The 20,387-nt window shown below is 42.4% G+C and overlaps 1 protein-coding gene across 4 annotated transcripts in view; it reads left to right on the top strand.

Moving 5' to 3' along the window:
• pphln1 (periphilin 1) overlaps positions 1 to 20,387 on the top strand; it is a 121,412-nt gene that overhangs the window by 63,828 nt on the left and 37,197 nt on the right. For all 4 annotated transcript variants that reach the window (XM_087997447.1, XM_087997444.1, XM_087997446.1 and 1 more), the window contains exon 7: positions 13,970 to 14,052. In XM_087997447.1, coding sequence (XP_087853573.1) covers positions 13,970 to 14,052 — 83 coding nt within the window. The remainder of the gene's footprint in view (positions 1 to 13,969; positions 14,053 to 20,387) is intronic.

Below are 20,387 nucleotides of genomic sequence, written 5' to 3'. Positions count from 1 at the left end.
TTACCCTGACTAATGCACCTAGCCAACACATCCCCAGACACTATGGGCAATTTAATATAGCCAATTCACCTAACCTGCACATCTTTGGACTGTGGGAGGAAACTGGAGCACCCAGAGGAAACCCACGCAGACACAGGAAGAATTTGCCTTTTCCACATGGACAGTTGCCCAAGGCTGGAATTGAACCTTGGTCCCTGGTGATTTGAGGCAGCAGTGCTAACCACTGAGCCACCATGTCGTCCCATGGTGGTATAACGCACTTATCAATTATACCACGGTATATATGTATAGATAAGCTTGGACAGTAAACTTAAACAAATAATTAGACCTTGGAAAGTATCATAGCCCATCTCAATACTGACCAAACTTGATGTACATGTAGCTGCATTTTGCTTCCTATGCCACTGGGTAGCAATCTAGAGCAGGAAGATTGGCAGATCTATTGCCTCTGCCACAGACACTGACGACACCTAAAGCTCTGCTTCCCATGAGCTCTTGGAAGGCATCAAAACTGCAGAGTTCTCCTTATTTTTTATGTAATGCTCCAAGTTTTCAAAAGAGCAAGCTATTGGTACATTTAATATTTGTGCTTTTCTTTTAACCAGGAGGGAATTAATGAGTAGTTTTTTTTAGTTAAGACCATAATACACAAAACTCTTGAATACAAAACACAGAGTTTAACCCAGTCACACCTTTGTTTCTGTTATGTATAATTTGGCATGCAATCTCTAACAGGCAAAGTTGCACAAACTTTTAAAACTATTTTATTTAAAGCTGCATGTATGGTGAGGTGGGGAGTCTTTGGCAGGGAAGATTGTGACAAATGTTGTGAATTAGTTTGAGGAATTGGTACAGAAATAGTTCATTTAAGTTTCAAGTCAATATGGTATGCACATTGAAAACATTTTAATTAAAGTATGATACAGTAAAATCTGTCATTCGGCATTAAGATTCAAACTGTGGAACAGTATCCCTTCTCTGAATTCAGCTGTCACTGTTGTGCTGGAGGCCTCCAATATTGTTTCTTAAACTTCTACTTTTCAAGTTCTGTTATAAATTCTGAACACGTGAGTCTTTTATATATAATCTCATAGTTTGTGGCAAATAAAACTGATCCTCTTAATGCTTACAATGTAATAAATCTCCATCATGCTATTCAAGTTATACAAGTTTGTTTTTGATGCATTGTAACTGTGTTTTAATTAATTTCATTGGCATCTTCCTTTTAATGTACCAGTCCATGATTATAATATCTGCATCTAGAATATCAATATGCTACAGTATCTTTGCACTAAATACAGTATAGATGCTGTATGTCTGAAACGTTATTCTTTTTTCGCATAGTGTGTATATTTATGTAGTGTACATGTTCACTAGTCCTTTCATGTCACACAAAAAATAAACACTTGTATGATTCTTTCTTGTTTTTGAATGCTCTGCCCCAAGATATTTAATAATCATTGAGCTACAGATATTATGTGCAGACATTTAGGCTGTTGGCCCATACATTTTGTTTCTTACTGATTTTTATTTCATAACTTTGATCTTCATAGACTCCCGACGTGTGGGAGCAGGCCATTTGGCACATCGAATCCACAGCGACCCTCAAGAGTACCCCATCCAGATCCACCCGCACCCCTCCCTGTCCTATTTTGTCCCTGTAATCCAACATATCCTGTGGCTAAACCACCTAGCCTGAACATCCCTGGACACTATGGACAATGTAGCTTGACAAATCCACCTAATATCCACATTTTGTTTTGGACTGAGGGAGGAAACCAGAGTACCCGACGGAATCCCATGCAGACACTGAAAGAATGTGCAAAGTCCACCATGACAGTTGCCCTAGGATGAAATCAAACCCAGGACCCTGGCACTGAGGTGGCAATGTTAATCACTGAGTCACCATGCCGCCCAAAAAAAAAGTTTAATTCCAGTTTTATTTTAGTGGGGCATTGATTAGGTAGTGGTAATGTCATTGCACTAGTGATGCCAAGGAACCAGCTAATTCTCTGGTGGCCTGGGCTCAATTACATAGCAGACAGTAGGATTGAAATACAGTTCATAAAAATCTAGAATATATAGCTGGTGTTTGTATTGGCATCAGGATAATTATCACTGATTTCAGGCTCCATAGTTAGCACACTAGTCTTACAGATGACTGGTCGTGAGTTCGAGTCTTGTAGCTAAATTTTACCTGCAAGAGGCTATTTGCCTTCTGGTACTTAAGGTTATAAAAAGGTAAGCTGAAACTTTATTGCTGGAACAGCACAGCAGGTCAGGCAGCATCTAGGGAACAGAAGATTCGACGTTTCGGGCACATGCCCTTCTTCAGGAATGAAGAAGGGCATGTGCCCGAAACGTCGAATCTTCTGTTCCCTAGATGCTGCCTGACCTGCTGTGCTGTTCCAGCAATAAAGTTTCAGCTTTGATCTCCAGCGTCTGCAGACCTCACTTTCTCCTCGTTATAAAAAGGTACCCTACTAATGTTGAGTTGTATACAGAGGAACCTCGATTATTTAAACATCGGTTATCTGAATTTCAGATTATCCAGTTAAGATCGCAAGGTACCAGTGCTTGGCTAAACTGTGTTATCCAAACGTTCGATTATCTGAGCAAAATACTCCCCAATAATCGAGGTTCTTCAGTATTGGGGAAGGAAAAACTGTACAACAAAGCACTGCAACTGCTATGTCCTATTGAGATTTCATAGACTTATTGCTCTGGTTGAATCTTTTTTGTTCTTGTTAACTTAATAATCATACTTAATTAATGCTGACTGTAAGTAGTTGAAGTAGGATATTTACATTTTATTTTTAGTGTTGCTTCCTGAATGCTGTTTCGAACAATGAATAAAATGAGAGATTTCAGTCCCTAAAGGCAGAAAGAATATTCCCTGCAGGCTGTTCCAAAGTGTTGCTTGCAAAAGTGTCCCTGTTGTCCTAAAGTTCACTTTTTTCTTTAAACCGGCCCTTGTGGTTGGGATATAAATCGTTTTTGGAAGGCTATCTTGCATGCTTTTATTTTAACATGGATCATAGGATAGAATCGTAGAATCCCAATAGTGTAGGGACAGGCCATTTGACCCTTCAAAGAGTAACCCACCCAGACCCATTCCCCTACCCTATTATCCTATATTTACCCCTGACTAATGCACCTAACCAACACATCCCTGAGCACTATGGGCAATTTACCTACGCCAATTCACCTAACCTGCACATCTTTGGATTGTGGGAGGAAACCTGAGCACTCAGAAGAAACCCACACAGATATGGGGAGAATGTGCACACTCCAACCAGACAGTTGCCAGAGGCTGGAATCGAACCCGGGTGCCTGGATTGTGAGGGAGCAGTGCTAACCACCGGGCCGCCCGTGTTGTAAAAGCTTGCAACACCATAAGATATAAGAGCAGAAGTAGGCCATTTGACCCATCAAACCTGCTCCATCATTCAAAAAGATCATGGGAGATCTGATAATCATCCAGACAACCCACTCTTGACAGCTCTCCATGATAAAGAATTCCATAGATTTAGTGAGTTTGGAGGCTAAGGGGTGAGTTTAGGTTTATAGGATCATTTAGGGCATTGATAGGGTGAATAGCCAAGGTCTGTTTTCCTAGGATGGGGGAATCCAAAACTAGAGGGCATAGGTTTAAGGTGAGAGGGGAAAGTTTTTAAAAAGGACCTGGGGCAACTTTTTCATGCAGAGGCTGGTGCGTTTATGCAATGAGCTGCCAAAGGAATTAATGGAGCTGGATACAATTGCAACATCTAAAAGGCATCTGGATGGGTACATGAATAGGAAGGGTTTAGAGGTGTATGGGCCAAATGCTGGCAAATGGGACTAAGTTAGATAGGGACATCTGGTCAGCATAGGCAAGTTGGCCTGAAAGATCTGTTTAATGCTGTCTGCCTCTACTGTCATGAAAATAGTTGTCTCAAATGGGTGACCCCTTTGCTTTTCTGAGATTATGCCCCTCTGGAACTAGATCCTCCCAAAAGAGGAAACAACCTCTTCGTACAAACCCTGTCAAATCCCTCAGAATCTTATGTTTCTGTAAAGTCTTCCCTTATTCTTCTAAACTTCACTGAGCACAGGCCCAACCTACTCAGCCTCTCATCATAAATAAATCCCTCCATATCTAGGATCAACCTAATGAACCTTCTTTGGACTGCCTCCAATGTCTGTTATCTTTCCTAAGAGCAGGGATACAAAACTTCAGATGTGCTCTGATTAGTATCTTGTATAGTTTCAGCAAGACGTCCATTTTTTTATACTCTATCCCCTCTTAAGTAATGGCCAAAATTCCAGTTGTCTGTCTTATTATCCTCTGGGCTTCTTTGCTAACTTTTTTTCTGATTTATGCACAAGGACTTGCAAATTTCTCAGTGCGACAGTTTCTCTGTTCTATTTGCCAAAATGCATAAGCTCCCATTTTCTACACTATATTCCAACTGCCAAGTGTCTGTCTATATCCCTGTAGACATTTTTTTTTGTTGTTGTCACCCATTTGTCTGTCGTCTGCAAACTTGGTGATGGTGTCATTCAAGTCACTATAGTTGCTAATTATGACCCCAACTCTGGTCCTTGTGACACTCCACTAATTGTAGGTTGCCATTTGAAAATGCCTCCTTTATCCCAACTCTGCCTTCTATTAATTAACCAATCCTCTATCCAAGCTAAGATTGCTACCTCCAATACCATGGGCTCATATTAAGTGTGAAACTTTATTGCTGGAACAGCACAGCAGGTCAGGCAGCATCCAGGGAACAGGAGATTCGACGTTTCGGGCACAGGCCCTTCTTCAGGAATGAGCAGAGAGTGTTCAGCAGGAGAAGATAAAAGGTAGGGAGGAGGGACTTGGAGGAGGGGAGTTGGAAATGTGATAGGTGGAAAGAGGTCAAGGTGAGGGTGATAGGTCGGAGTAGGGTGGAGGCGGAGAGGTCAAGAAGAAGACTGCAGGTCAGGAAGGCGGTGCCGGGCTGGAAGGATCCGGCTGAGACAAGGTGGGGGGAGGGGGGATGAAGAAACTGGTGAAGTCCAAGTTCATCCCCTGCAGTTGGAGGGTTCCCAGTCGGAAGATAAGACGCTCCTCCTCCGACCGTCGGGTTGTTGTGGTTTGGCGGTGGATGAGTCCAATGACCTGCATATCCTCGGTGGAGTGGGAGGGGGAGTTGAAATGCTGTGCCACAGGTTGGTTGGGTTGGTTCGTCCGGGTGGCCCAGAGGTGCTCCCTGAATCGCTCCGCAAGTAGGCGGCCTGTCTCCCCAATATAGAGGAGGCCACACCGGCTGCAGCGGATGCAGTAGATGATGTGGGTGGAGGTGCAGGTGAATCTGTGGCGGATATGGAAGTTTCCCCTGGGGCCTTGGAGAGAAGTGAGGGGGGAGGTGTGGGCGCAAGTGTTGCACCTCCTGCGGTTGCAAGGGAAGGTGCCGGGAGTGGTGGTTGGGTCGGTGGGCCGCCACCAGGACAGAACCCCACTGGTCCTCACCTACCACCCCACCAATCTCCATGTACAGCGCATCATCCGCCGTCACTTCCGCCACCTCCAAACAGACCCCAGCACCAAGGATATATTTCCCTCCCCTCCCCTATCAGCTTTCCGTAGAGACCACTCCCTCCGCGACTCCCTTGTCAGATCCACACCCCCCACCGACCCAACCACCACTCCCGGCACCTTCCCTTGCAACCGCAGGAGGTGCAACACTTGCGCCCACACCTCCCCCCTCACTTCTCTCCAAGGCCCCAGGGGAAACTTCCATATCCGCCACAGATTCACCTGCACCTCCACCCACATCATCTACTGCATCCGCTGCAGCCGGTGTGGCCTCCTCTATATTGGGGAGACAGGCCGCCTACTTGCGGAGCGATTCAGGGAGCACCTCTGGGCCACCCGGACGAACCAACCCAACCAACCTGTGGCACAGCATTTCAACTCCCCCTCCCACTCCACCGAGGATATGCAGGTCATTGGACTCATCCACCGCCAAACCACAACAACCCGACGGTCGGAGGAGGAGCGTCTTATCTTCCGACTGGGAACCCTCCAACCGCAGGGGATGAACTTGGACTTCACCAGTTTCTTCATCCCCCCTCCCCCCACCTTGTCTCAGCCGGATCCTTCCAGCCCGGCACCGCCTTCCTGACCTGCAGTCTTCTTCTTGACCTCTCCGCCTCCACCCTACTCCGACCTATCACCCTCACCTTGACCTCTTTCCACCTATCACATTTCCAACTCCCCTCCTCCAAGTCCCTCCTCCCTACCTTTTATCTTCTCCTGCTGAACACTCTCTGCTCATTCCTGAAGAAGGGCCTGTGCCCGAAACGTCGAATCTCCTGTTCCCTGGATGCTGCCTGACCTGCTGTGCTGTTCCAGCAATAAAGTTTCAACTTTGATCTCCAGCATCTGCAGACCTTACTTTCTCCTCATATTAAGTGGTCTTATATGTAGTACCTTAATCAACCATCTTCTGAATATCCAAATGTATTACATCCATTGCTTTCCCTTTTATCTATCCTACTTGTTACCAGGTCAGACACTTCCGAAGTTTTATCAGATATGATTTCCTCTTCGTGAAGTTATGCTAAGTCTGTTTGATTATATTATGCATTTCTATACACTGTGATATTACATCCTTTGTAATAAATGCTAGCGTTCTTCCAATGGCAATATTGGGCTAACTGGACTATAGTTACCTGTGTTTCTTTCTCTCCTTCCCTTTTTGAATAAGGGTATTATATCGGCAGTTTTCCAATTATCTGGGACGATTCCAGAATCTTAAAAAAAAAATCTTGGAAGATTGCTACCTTTACATCCACTATCTCTGTAAGTACTTTCTTTAGCATCCTGAAATACAACAGATCAAGTCCAGGGGACCTCTTAGTCTTTAGTCCCAGTAGTGTCCTTTTGTATTTTTTTCTGGCAATAGTTATTGTATTTATTTCCCCTCCCACCCCCATTTTTTTGCCCCATGATTTGGTATTGTTAGATTGCAATTAATATCCTCTACTGTGAAAACTGATGCAAATAAAGTCTTCAAAAAGGTTGATAGTAATTTAGTTTTTAAAAGCCAATTTGTAAGAAGTCTGTCTTGGTGCAGTGGTCATAAAATATAAATAGAGCCTTTGAGTATTTTTCTCAATTTACTGTGTAACATTGATTTCAGAAAGAAAATAACAGGAACATTGCCAATATTATAAGATGCCTATTTTGATATTATTTTACAAGATTTACTTTATTTTCATGGTAAGGTATTTATTTGGCCTTATAAATCTCTATCTCAAGTTTAATTAAAGTTAAAAAGGGGTAAAGATGGTACATATAGCATGTTGGGCAATTGTGCTTATGTTAAAAAAAGGATTGAAGATTATTGTTAAGTTGTATTAAAAAAAAATTTATCTTGGTCAGTCTCCCCTGCTACTAATGCATGTCTTCTCCATTGCTAGACTCAATTATTCTAACAATCTTTGCTGGCCTCCTCTGCTTCAAAAACCCCAATCTGTCCAGAACACTTATCCCTGTTCGATACTCTCTCTTTGCTCTTGTCCTTTAACTTTCTGTTTAAAGCACCATTGTCTTTAAATTAAGAAATTTGTACCTCGTTGTTCTTACAATCTCCTTCAGCTCTTTATCCTTTCCTTCCCCTGATCATTCCAAACTTGTAAGGTTCCAAGCTCCTTTGTACTATGGGCAGGAAAGCCTTTTTCAGTCTGGATTCTGATCATTAAAACTTTCTTCCTAAACCCCTATACTTTCAACTGTTTCTTTCCTTTAGAAACTCCAAAAAACAACTTTTTGGGTACTTTTGTTTTCTCCATCCCTTGTTTCATGTCCATGTTGTACAACTCCATCTGAGGAGCACAGAGCAACTTTTGCATTCAAGACATAAAATAAATGCTCACTGTGTCAGACTACCTGATTTCGGAGTGTTATTATGGCTTTATTCATGTCTTGTCTTAAGCTCATATCCATTTGAGCATGTTTCAGGTATGGAGGTACAGTGTAGTGCTCAGCAATGAGCATCTTGGCCTGTTTTGTTCCCCTATCCCAGGGGCATGAAGTTCAATTGTAGTAGTTCTTTGTCTAACAAGACTGAGATCAGTGAACTAAGTCATACTGGACAACTGAATCTTTAATCTTTCATCTCCTCATGGTTCAGTTGGTCATTGCTTTAACCAGATGATATTTTTTTAAAAATCAATATTGTTCTTTTGCAGTAAAAGATGAGACACTTTTATGACGTTTTGCAGCTTTCTGAAAATTATTGTTTTTATAATTCACATTTCCCTTAATCTTCCTACAAACCAAGAAACTTAATTTCAAATAACCACAGAACTCGAAGGATGATTACTTCATTGAACTATTGAAAATGTAACAAACAGACCTGGTTTCTACAATATGGTTCTTTGATTGAGTTTTAAGTCTAATGAGCTGTGTCATGGAGAAGAAGGGGAGCTGAATTATTTTTACTGTTCTCCCTTTCTGCATAGAACCAAAATGGGTTTTAATTTATTCTCTTATTTTCGTTTACCATTTTAAAAGAAGGCAATGCTGTATTTCCCTAAAACCGGTTTGTAAATCCAAATTCCTTTAGGTAAAAACAAAATAGAATTTATTGATTCACAACACACAAGATGCACATTCAAGGAAGAAGGAATAAGTTGAGGGAAGTCACAAATTAGTCACTTTAAGTGAGGGAAGTCACTTAAAATCAAAAAAACAGTTCATGTATGTTAGAGAGTCCAGAAAGTCAATGTCCATTGAAGAACCTTTCAGTTGGTCTACATAGAAGTCCCTTTAGCAGGAGCTGCAATATTGTCAAGTTTCAGGAAAATATTTAGCAGCTCTAAACTGGGAATTGGTTTCTCGCAGATGAAAATACAGGATACTTTCCAGGCAAAAGAATTTTCAGAGAGATTGAGATCAGAGAGTTAAACCTGGGGCTCCTTTCTGTGTTCTTTTCTGGTGTCACAAGCAGTTTAGGGAAAGATGACAAATACTGTGTGATTAGAGGTGATTCAAACGAACCAGCAGTTTCAGTCATGTGGCGGAAGCTGAGTGGCTCAAATAATGAAAGGTTTTGATGACCTGGTTAAAATCTATTGTATTTTGTAGTAGATAGTTCATTAGCACCATCTCCTACATAAAGTGTTTCAGTGGTTCTCTTTGTTCAGAATTGACTGAGCTAAACATCTTGTCTACTATTCCTTTATGTTAGCTTGACTGAAATATTTGTGTAAATGAGGTATGATATTCCAGAGAAATGATAAATTATCTTCTGTTCTGGTAATTTGTCTGTTCTGTTTGATAACAACTATCTTTGCTGGGATCCTCTTCTTTAACTAATGCTTTGTCAATTGGGGCAAAGTTAATATCAATCAGTTCAGAAATATTCTTGATGTATGGTAATGTGGCTAGTCCTTTGGGTTGTGGCATGTCCTCATTCCGCTATCTTTCCCTTAGGCATCTGTTGATGAAATTGCGGGGGTATCCATTTTTGGCGAATACATTGTAGAGTTGAACTGACAGCCAGACTACTACAACCACTAGGACTCATAACAGCACACAAACAAACAGCCACTCTCAGACAAAAACTCACCAGGACAAAGGACCTGATACCCAGCATGAGCAAAACCAACGTGGTGTACAAAGTCCTATGCAAGCTCTGCACAAAACACTACATAGAACAAACAGGAAGACAGCTAACGATCCGTATCCATGAACACCAACTAGCCACGAAACGACACGACCAGCTATCCTTAGTAGCCCCACACGCAGATGACAAGCAACATGAGTTTGACTGGGACAACACTACTATTATAGGACAAGCCAAACAGAGAACAGCCAGGGAATTCCTAGAGGCATGGCACTCATCCACAGATTCTATCAACAAACACATCGACCTGGACCCAATATACTGGCCACTGAAGCGGACAGCTGGAACTGACAACCGGAAGCGGCAGAGACAAACCACTATAAATGCCAGAGGAAACAACACAGAAGCGCTTCACAGGAGGCTCCCAAGCACTGAGGATGTCACCTAGACAGGGGACGAAATGGCTGCAACACAAATTCCCAGCTCGGCGAACAGAACCACAACAACGAGCACCCAAGCTATAAATCTTCTCACAAACTTTGAACAAATATAGAACATATTGCCACTCCATGTATCACGTCTGCAGGAGTTGGTGAGAAGGAAAATGAAGCTCTTGACATTTAAAAGAAGGTGCCTTTGAAATTCAAGAGGGTGCACTCAAGAAATTTTCAAGAGCAGCCTCCAAAAAGCAAATCCATTTGACCCCTGTTTTGAATATAGTACACAATATGAAATCCAATTGACCTCATTCACCAATTATAATGGTTTTAGTAGTATTTACAGTGAGACTTGTAATGTGAAAGTGGAATATTTTTTTAATTCAGAGAATAATTTTGAGAATAATTTTGAGATTGCATTCAGGCTAGGAAGTGAGGCGAGTGGAAGCCACAACAGTGCAGGTGCTGTTCTAGATGTCTGTATTATTCTGTAGACTTCCAAAGTTGTCACTTAAAGTCATAGAGATGTACAGCATTGAATCAGACCCTTTGGTCCAACCGTCCATGCTGACCAGATATCCCAACTCAATCTAGTCCCACCTGCCAGCACCCGGCCCATATCCATCCAAATCCTTCCTATTCATATACCCATCCAAATGCCTCTTGAATGTTTCAATTGTATTAGCCTCCACCACTTCCTCTGGCAGCTCATTCCATACATGTACCACCCTATGCGTGAAAAAGCTGCCCCTTAGGTCTCTTTTATATCTTTCCCCTCTCACCCTAAACCTATGCCCTCTAGTTCTGGACTCCCTGACCCCAGAGAAAAGACTTTGCCTATTTACCCTATCCATGCCACTCACAATTTTGTAAACCTCTATAAGGTCACCCCTCAGCCTCCGACGCTCCAGGAAAGATAGCCGCAGCCTATTCAGCCTCTCCCTATAGCTCAAATCCTCCAACCCTGGCAACATCCTTGTAAATCTTTTCTGAACCCTTTCAAGTTTCACAACATCTTTCTGATAGGAAGGAGACCAGAATTGCACGCAATATTTCAACAGTGACCTAACCAATGTCCTGTACAGCCACAATATGACCTCTCAACCCCTGTACTCAATATTCTGACCCATAAAGGAAAGCATACCATACGCCGCCTTCACTATCCTACCTACCTGTGACTCCACTTTCAAGGACTATGAACCTGCACTCCAAGGTCTCTTTGTTCAGCAACACTCCCTAGGACCTTACCATTATGCGTATAAGTCCTGCTAACATTTGCTTTCCCAAAATGCAGCACCTCGCATTTATCTGAATTAAACTCCATCTGCTACTTCTCAGCCCTTTGGCCCATCTGGTCAAGATCCATTTGTAATCTGAGGTAACCCTCTTCGCTGTCCACTACACCTCCAATTTTGGTGTCAACTGCAAACTTACTAACTGTGCCTCTTATGCTCACATCCAAATCATTTATGTAAATAACAAAAAGTAGAGGACCCAGCACCGATCCTTGTGGCACTCCACTGGTCACAGGCCTCCAGTCTGAAAAACAACCCTGCACCACCACCCTCTGTCTTCTACCTTTGAGCCAGTTCTGTATCCAAATGGCTAGTTGTCCCTGTATTCCATGAAATTTAACCTTGCTAATCAGTCTCCCATGGGGAACCTTGTTGAACGCCTTACTGAAGTCCATATAGATCACGTCTACTGCTCTGCCCTCATCAGTCCTCTGTTATTTCTTCAAAAAACTCAATCAAGTTTGTGAGACATGATTTCCCATGCACAAAGCCATGTTGACTATCCCGAATCAGTCCTTGCCTTTCCAAATACAAGTACGTCCTGTCCCTCCGGATTCCCTCCAACAACTTGCCCACCACCGAGGTCAGGCCCACCGGTCTATAGTTCCTTGCCTTGTCCTTACCGTCCTTCTTAAACAGTGGCACCACATTTGCCAACCTCCAGTCTTCCGGCACCTCACCTGTGACTATCGATGATGCAAATATCTCAGCAAGAGGCCCAGCAATCGCTTCTCTATCTTCCCACAGAGTTCTAGGGTACACCTGATCAGGTCCTGGGAATTTATCCACCTTTACCAGTTTCAAGACATCCAGCACTTCCTCCTCTGTAATATGGACATTTTGCAAGATGTCACCATCTATTTCCCTACAGTCTATATTTTCCATATCCTTTTCCACAGCAAAATACTCATTTAGTATCTCACCCATTTTCTGCGGCTCCACACAAAGGCCACCTTGCTGATCTTTGAGGGGCCCTATTCTCTCCCTAGTTACCCTTTTGTTCTTAATGTATTTGTAAAAACCCTTTGGATTCTCCTTAACTCTGTTTGCCAAAGCTATCTGTCCCCTTTTTGCCCTCCTGATTTCCCCCTTAAGTATACTCCTACTGCCTTTATACTCTTCTAAGGATTCACTCGATCTATCCTGTCTATACCTTACATATGTTTTCTTCTTTTTCTTAACCAAACCCTCAATTTCTTCGTCATCCAGCATTCCCTGTATCTACCAGCCTTCCCTTTCACTCTGACAGGAATATACCCGCCTCAGGCGACTGACTGTGTGGAGTTTGCACGTTCTCCCCGTGTCTGCGTGGGTTTCCTCCGGGTGCTCCGGTTTCCTCCCACAGTCACAAAGATGTGCAGGTCAGGTGAATTGGCCATACTAAATTGCCCGTAGTGTTAGGTAAGGGGTAAATGTAGGGGTATGGGTGGGTTGCGCTTCGGCGGGGCGGTGTGGACTTGTTGGGTCGAAGGGCCTGTTTCCACATTGTAAGTAATCTAATCTAATCTAATCTAATCTACTTTCTCTGGATTCTTGTTATCTCATTTCTGAAGGCTTCCCATTTTCCAGCCGTCCCTTTACCTGCAAACATTTGCCTCTAATCAGCTTTTGAAAGTTCTTGCCTAATACTGTCAAAATTGGCCTTTCTCAAATTTAGAACTTCAACTTTTAGATCTGGTCTATCTTTTTCCATCACTATTTTAAAACTCATAGAATTAAGGTTGCTGGCCCCAAAGTGCTCCCCCACTGACACCTCAGTCACCTGCCCTGCCTTATTTCCCAAGAGTAGATCAAGTTTTGCACCTTCTCTAGTAGGTCCATTCACATACTGAATCAGAAAAGTTTCTTGTATACACTTAACTCTTGCTTTGTTATGATAGCAAGTCCTGGCAATTACGATCACAACTACTAAATTCACATAACCTGCATGAGTTTTGCCTTATCTACAAACTATTAGAAATCGGGCTGGAATTTCCAAGGGTTAGCGATCTTACCTAAATTGCCACTCCTTTTTTACAGAATGGAGGGAATTCTGCACTTGAGTTCTTTTATAGCATACAATTGTCAGAGGAAGGCAAACCAAGTCCTTTTCCGTAGTCAGTTGCCATTTTCTGAAGTGTACAGATTCTGATGGCCACTTTGACAGCTGCTGCTGTCACACAGTAAGTGTGGTGTTCGGCTACTGGGAGGTTTAGGGAGGGGTAGTTAGGGATGTGTGACCTAAGTAATGGGCCAGTTGTATAGGTATGCAGCAGTTCAACCATATATTTAATAGTCTAACCTTCCCTGAGTAACTACTTTGCTTAATTTCTTCAGAACACTCCAGAGTCTCCAGTTTAAATAGAACTTTGGGGGGATCCAGGCATAGAGGAATTGTCCAGCAGAAAATTCAGTTTCCCAGGCAATTCCTTTGGAACCTGCTACAACGTGCACTTCCTATCTACTGAAACAACCATTGTCTGGTCAGTGACAAATCCAGGCAATTGAATCAAAGTTACATATGGCAGACACCTACGTTAAGGCAATGAACAATCTTGAGGGGGGAAAACGAACTTTTAAATGCAAGATATCTGAAGTTTATTTTGAAAGATATAATCTGGAATTAAATATTTATCTTATGTTGATTTTCTATTCACAGATCGAGAAAGATCTTCTGTTTCTTCTTTGACCCCCTCAAGAGATGCCTCTCCATCTAGTTCAGTACCACCAGCTACTTCAAAGGTATGCAGACTTTAATGTTTGTCTCATTTTAATTGTTGCAATGTGGTTTATGGGAGAGCCATCAGATAATTTATTCCATGCAAACTAACCAGCATCCATATAGTTACTTATCAAACGTAATTTTGCAATTAGTATCACGGCTATTTCACAAGAAATCTATTTCAATGTCTAAGTCTTGAAATAGTAGCAATAATCATCATCACTCTCTTGAAATGAGGATTAGATCTGCCAAGCTTCATATTTTGTGTCCTCAGACTCAACAGGTCAATCCTGAACCCACAAGTCTTTGGGTGCAAATGACAAGAGTTCTCCTGAGAAAGGAGATTCTGGAGGGCAAATTCTGTTGTCTTTCTTTATGTTTTAGTTTCTACCCTGCAGAGAAATGTCTGACTATATGGGAGTCTGTTATTGAGGTGCCACTACATGACATGATTTATGGTATTGTCCTCTCACCCACTGGTATCAGTTTGTCCCCTGCTCAATGATACCTTCAGAATATCCTTAAAAATTATCTTGGTGTCACATGTCGTCTTTAAGATGTGAAAAGAGCATCTGCTTCAGAAGCCATTATTTAGATGTAGCATTAGGCTATCAGAGTTAATAGTGCATGATCATGATTGCAGTGCTGGTTGAAATTTCTTCAGTCAGCATTCTGAAGTTTGTTCGCCTTTCTTCCCATTTGAGTTTTAAATTTCCTGTAGGGACTCCACTGGGAGAAATTCTGCAATGCCCAGATAATCTCCATTGTAATGTCATTTAGAACGGTAGTGATAACAGCATTGTCAATTAAAGCCTAAAGTATCAAGCAAAACCATCAAAGCAATCCCTTTTGTAATTTAATTTTGAGATTTAATTTTAGTATGTTGCAAACATTTGCTGAGATACAAATTGCAATTCAATATCGCGATTGACCTTGACAAGGTCGACATGGAGTCCACAACTAAAGGACGCTATTTTGAGATTATGGGATCATTCCTTGAAGGTAGAGACAAGGGATTTATTTTCCTTTCAGAGGGTTGCGAGATTTTGTCTGAGAAAGTGATCGAAACAAGCTCAATTAATATTTTTAAGGTAAGGGGAGATGGATTCTTCTTAGGCAAGGGTGTCAGGTTATTGCAGATAGATAGATAGGACTGTGGAATTCAGAACAGCTGTAATTTCATTGAATGGTGGAGCAAACTTGAAGGGCAGAATGTCTGTCTTTTGTTTGCTTGTATGAAACAATAAAGGTAAGAGCAGCATATGTACGCTATGTAACCATTAAACCTACTGCAACACTGCTTTTATTTTCGTGTTTTATTTATAAACAGCAGGAGTGGGCCATTTTAGCCCGTTGAGCCTGCTTCACCATTCAGTTAGATCCTAGATGATCATTTCCTTTATGCGGCTTTCCTGTGCTATCCCCATATTTCTTAACGCCATAAGTCTCCAGAAATCTAATAGTTTCTGTCTTGGACATGCTCAGTGATTGATCTTCCATAGCTTTCTAGTAAAGAATGCTAAAAGAAGACCACCCTCTTAATGAAGTCATTTCTCCTTATCTTAGATTTAAACGTTCTATCCCTTACTCTGAGATTATGTCACCTTATTTAGATTCTCGGCCCCAAAGGGAAACGTTATATCTGCTTCCACCCTGCCATGCCATGTAACTTTGCAAGTTTCACTGAGTTCACCCCTCACTCTCTGAAACACTTGGGAATACAGACCCATTTTCCTCCATTTCTCTTCATAAAACAAGCCTGCCATGCCAGGGAGTAATCTAGTAGACCTTTGTTGCACTCTCTCTTTGGCAAGTATATCACTCTGTAAAAAAGGGGAGCAAAACTGTTTACAGTACTGCAGGAGATTTCTCAAGTGTACTCTCATTCCCTTGTGATGAAAGCCAACATACAGTTTACCTAAATAAAAACAAAAACTGCTGGAGTAACTCTGGCCGTAGGACTGGCAGCATCTGTAGAGAGAGAAAAGCCACTTTTCCAGTCCAACATGGTTATTCTTTCGAACTGAAAAGAGCTGGGAAATTTTAGGCCATGTCCGAGGGAGAGGTTGGTTTGCAATGCAAAGTGACGCCAGCAGGACAGTTCCTGTGTTGGGTGAAGTCACCATGAAGGTCCTGCCTTCTCATCCTGTATGTTCAAGAATACTTTCTCAATCAAAATATGCAGGTACTCTTAATAGAGAAGCTAAACATGACCTCCTATTAAGAAATAAGCATGGCAAGTGATTGAGGTGTCAGTGGAGGGGCACTTTGAGACCAGTGACCATAATTCTATTAGTTTTAAAATGGTTGTGGAAAAGGATAAGCTTAGTCCGCAGTTAAAGTTCTAAATTGGGGCAAGGTTGGTTTCGACAGGGACTTTCAAAAGTTGATTGGGAGAGGCTGTTTGCAAGGAAAGTGAGGTCTGGCAAAAGGGAGGCTTTCAAAGGCGAGATAACGAGAGTTCAGCGCCAGCATGTTTCTGGTTAATATGATGGGCAAGGCTGGGAGGTGAAGAGGACACTGGATGACCAGAGATATTAAGGCTCTGCTCAAGAAAAAGGACGAGACATATATCAGGTATAGACTGCTGGGATCAAGTGAATCCCTTGAGGAGAATAGGGAGTATATGAGTACACTTCAGAGGGAAATCAAGAGGGCAAACAAGGAACAAGAAATAGCTTTGGCAGAAAGGTTGAGGAGAATCGAAAGGGATTCTCCAGTATGTTAAGGGCAAAAGCGTAACTCGGGAGAGAATAGGGCTTCTTAAACATAGAACATCAAACAATACAGTGCAGAACAGGCCCTTCGGCCCTCGATGTTGTGCCGACCTGTGAACTATTCTCAGCTCGTCCCCCTACACTATCCCAAAATCACTCGTGCTTATCTAAGGATTGTTTAAATCTCCCTAATGTGGCTGAGTTGACTACATTAGCAGGTAGTTGAAACTTTATTGCTGGAACAGCACAGCAGGTCAGGCAGCATCCAGGGAACAGGAGATTCGACGTTTCGGGCACAGGCCCTTCTTCAGGAAACATTAGCAGGTAGTGCATTCCACGCCCATACCACTCTCTGCATAAAGAACCTGCCTCTGACATCTGTCTTAAATCTATCACCCCTCAATTTGTAGTTATGCCCCCTAGTACATGCTGACATCATCATCTGAGGACGACTCAAATATCAAAGCCAAAGGCTTTGCTATCTCCTCCCTAGCTTCCCAAAGAATCCTCGAATAAATCCCCATCCAGCCCAGGGGACTTGTCTACTTTCACTCCTTCTAGAATTGATAACACCTGTTTGTAACTAACCTCAATCCTTTCTAGTCTAATATCTCGTACCTCATTCTTCTCCTCTACAATACTCTCCTTTTCCTGAGTGAAAGCCGATGACAAATGTTCGTTTAGCATCTCTCCGATCTCCACAGGGTCCACACTCAACTTCCCACTTCTGTCTTTGTTTGGCCCTATTCCTACCCTAATCATCCTTTTATTCCTCACATACCTATAGAATGCTTTAGGATTCTCCTTTATTCTATTTTCTAAAGACTGCTCGAGTCCTTTCTTTGCTCTTCTTAACTCTCTCTTTAAATCCTTCCTAGCTGATCTGTAAATCTCCATCACCTCATCAGAACCATCTTGCCTCATCAACACATAAGCCTCCTCCTTCTTCGTAACAAGAGATGCAATTTCTGTTGTAAACCATGGTTCCCTTACCTTATCACTTTCTCCCTGTCTGACAGGGACATACCTATCAAGGACATGCAATATCTGTTCCTTAAACCAGCTCCACATTTCCATTGTCTGCATCCCCTGCATTTTGCTACCACCATTCTATGCATCCTAATTCCTGCCTAATCGCATTATAATTGCCCTTGCCCCATCAATAACTTGACCTGTGGCATGTACCTATCCATTTCCATCGCTAAACTAAATGTAACGGAATTATGGTCACGGTCTCTAAAGTGCTCACCTACAACTAACTCAAACACCTGGCCTGGTTCATTACCAAGCACCAGATCCAATGTGGCCTCCCCTCTTGTCAGCCCTTCAACATACTGTGTCACGAAACCCTCCTGTACACATTGGACAAAAACTGATCCATCCGACGTACTAGAGTTATAGCATTTCCAATGTTGAGGAAGTTAAAGTTCCCTCATAATGACCACCCCTGTTCCTTTCACTCCTACCCAGAATAATTTTGCTAATCCTCTCTTCCACCTCCTTGGAACTCTGCAGAGGCCTATAAAAAACTCCAAGCAGTGTGACCTCTCCTCTCCTGTTTCTAACCTCAGCCCACGCTACTTCAGTCGACGAGTCCCCATCAAAAGTTCTCTCAGCCACTGTTATGCTATCCTTGACTAACAAGGCCACGCCTCCCCTTCTTTTTCCGCCTTGCCTGTTCTTAATGAAAGATCTAAAGCCTGGAACCTGCAACCTGTTGCTCTATTAAATATCAACAAGATCATCTTTGTGTAGAACCACAGGAGATGGGTGAAATACTAAACGAATATTTCTCATCATTACTTGCTGTGGAGAAAGAAATGAAAGCTAAGGAACTCTGGCGGGGTGGGGGAAATAAATATTGATGTCTTGAAAAGAGTCCACATTACAGAAGTGGGGGTGCTGGAGGTCTTAAATCTATAAAAATAGATAAATCCTCAGGACCTGATCACCTATACCCCAGGAGATGGTGGCTAGATAGGGAAGAAATCGTGGAGCCCCTAGCAAAGATCTTTGTATTAACAACAGCCACAGGTAAGGTACTGGAAGACTGGAGAGTAACTAAGGCTGCAAGGAAAAGCCAGGGAACTATAGATTGGTGAACCTGGCATCAGAGATGGGTAAGTTGTTGGAGGGGATTCTGAGAGACAGAATTGACATGCATTTGGAAAGGCAAGACTGATTTAGGGATAGTCAGAATGGCTTTGTGTGTAGGATATCATGTCACAAACTTGATTTGAGTTTTTTTTTGAAGAGATGACCCAGAAGATGGATGAAAGCAGAGCAGTAGACATTGTCTACATGGCCTTTAGTAAGACCTTCAACAAGGTTCCGCATGGTAGACAGGTTGCATTGGATCCACGGCAAGCTAGCCAATTGGATACAAAATTGTTTTCTCGGTAGGAGATGGAGGTTGATGATAGAGGGTTGTTGTTCAGGCTGTGACCTGTGATGTGCTGCAAGGATTCCGCTGGTGTTTATATTCATTTATATAAATGATTTGCATGAGAATACAGGAGGCATGGTTAGTAAGTTTGCTGATGTGAAGAAGGTTATCTAAGTGTACAATGAGAGCTTGATCAATAAGGCCAGTGTGTGCATTTTGTTAAGACAAACCAGGGCAGGAATTGTTCAGTAGATCCCAAGGAAGTTTTGTCGAACAGGGAGACCTATGGGTGCAGGATCATAGTTCCTTGAAAGTGGTGTGACAGGTAGACAGTGGTGAGGTAGGCGTTTGGCACTGCTTGCCTTCATTGGTCAGGGCATTGAGTATGTCACGTGCTGTACAAAGCATTGGTAAGGCTAGATTTGGGAACTGCACACCATTCTGGTCACCCTGGTATTGGAAGGATGGTATTAAACTGGAAAGGATGCAAAAATTATTTACAAGGATGTTACCAAGACTGGAAGGTTTGAGTTGTAAGGAGAGGCTGGATAGGCTGGGATATTTTCCCTGAAGCATAGGAGGCTGAGGGGTGACCTTTTATCAAGGTTTATGAAATCATGAGGATCATAGATGTGGTGAATAGCCAAAGTCTTTTCCCCGGGTATGGGACTCCAAAACTAGAGGGCATAGGTTTAAGTTAAGAGGGAAAAATATTTAAAAGGGACCCGAGAGGCAGCTTTTTCTCACAGAGGGTGGTGCATATACAGAACGAGCTGCCAGAGCAAGTGATGGAGGCAAATACAATTGCAACATTTAAATGACATTTTGACAGGTACATTAATATGAAAGGTTTAGAGGGATATGGGCCAAATGGGACTAACTCAGTTTTGGAAACCTAGTCAACATGGACGAGTTGGGCCAAAGGGTCTGTTTGCGTGATGAATTATTATGTGACTGTGTGACCATGGCAACTTCTCCTTTACCTCCTGAAGCTTCCTTGCATGTTCCTCATAACTTATGTACTGTGCCTTCCCTGTTTGGCGATAACATCAAATTTGGAAATATTACATTGGCCCTCACTTACTAGTAATTTGGTTGTGTGCTGCTGCAGACCTCGTACTCACCTAATATCCTAAGAATAATCTGTTTATTCTTGCTGGGTTTTTTTGTTTGCTAATCAATTATCACCGCAGAATAATATATTACTCCCAATCATGCAGTCTGAAATACCCAGTTTTCCAAAAAAAATGAT

The sequence above is a fragment of the Chiloscyllium plagiosum genome, unplaced genomic scaffold (genome assembly GCF_037043375.1).
Source record: "Chiloscyllium plagiosum isolate Xiang-an unplaced genomic scaffold, Cpla_swu_hap1 HiC_scaffold_19, whole genome shotgun sequence".
Lineage (NCBI taxonomy): Eukaryota > Metazoa > Chordata > Chondrichthyes > Orectolobiformes > Hemiscylliidae > Chiloscyllium > Chiloscyllium plagiosum.
The sequence above is the reverse complement of the archived record's forward strand: the minus strand, read 5'-3'. Positions and strand labels throughout refer to the sequence as shown.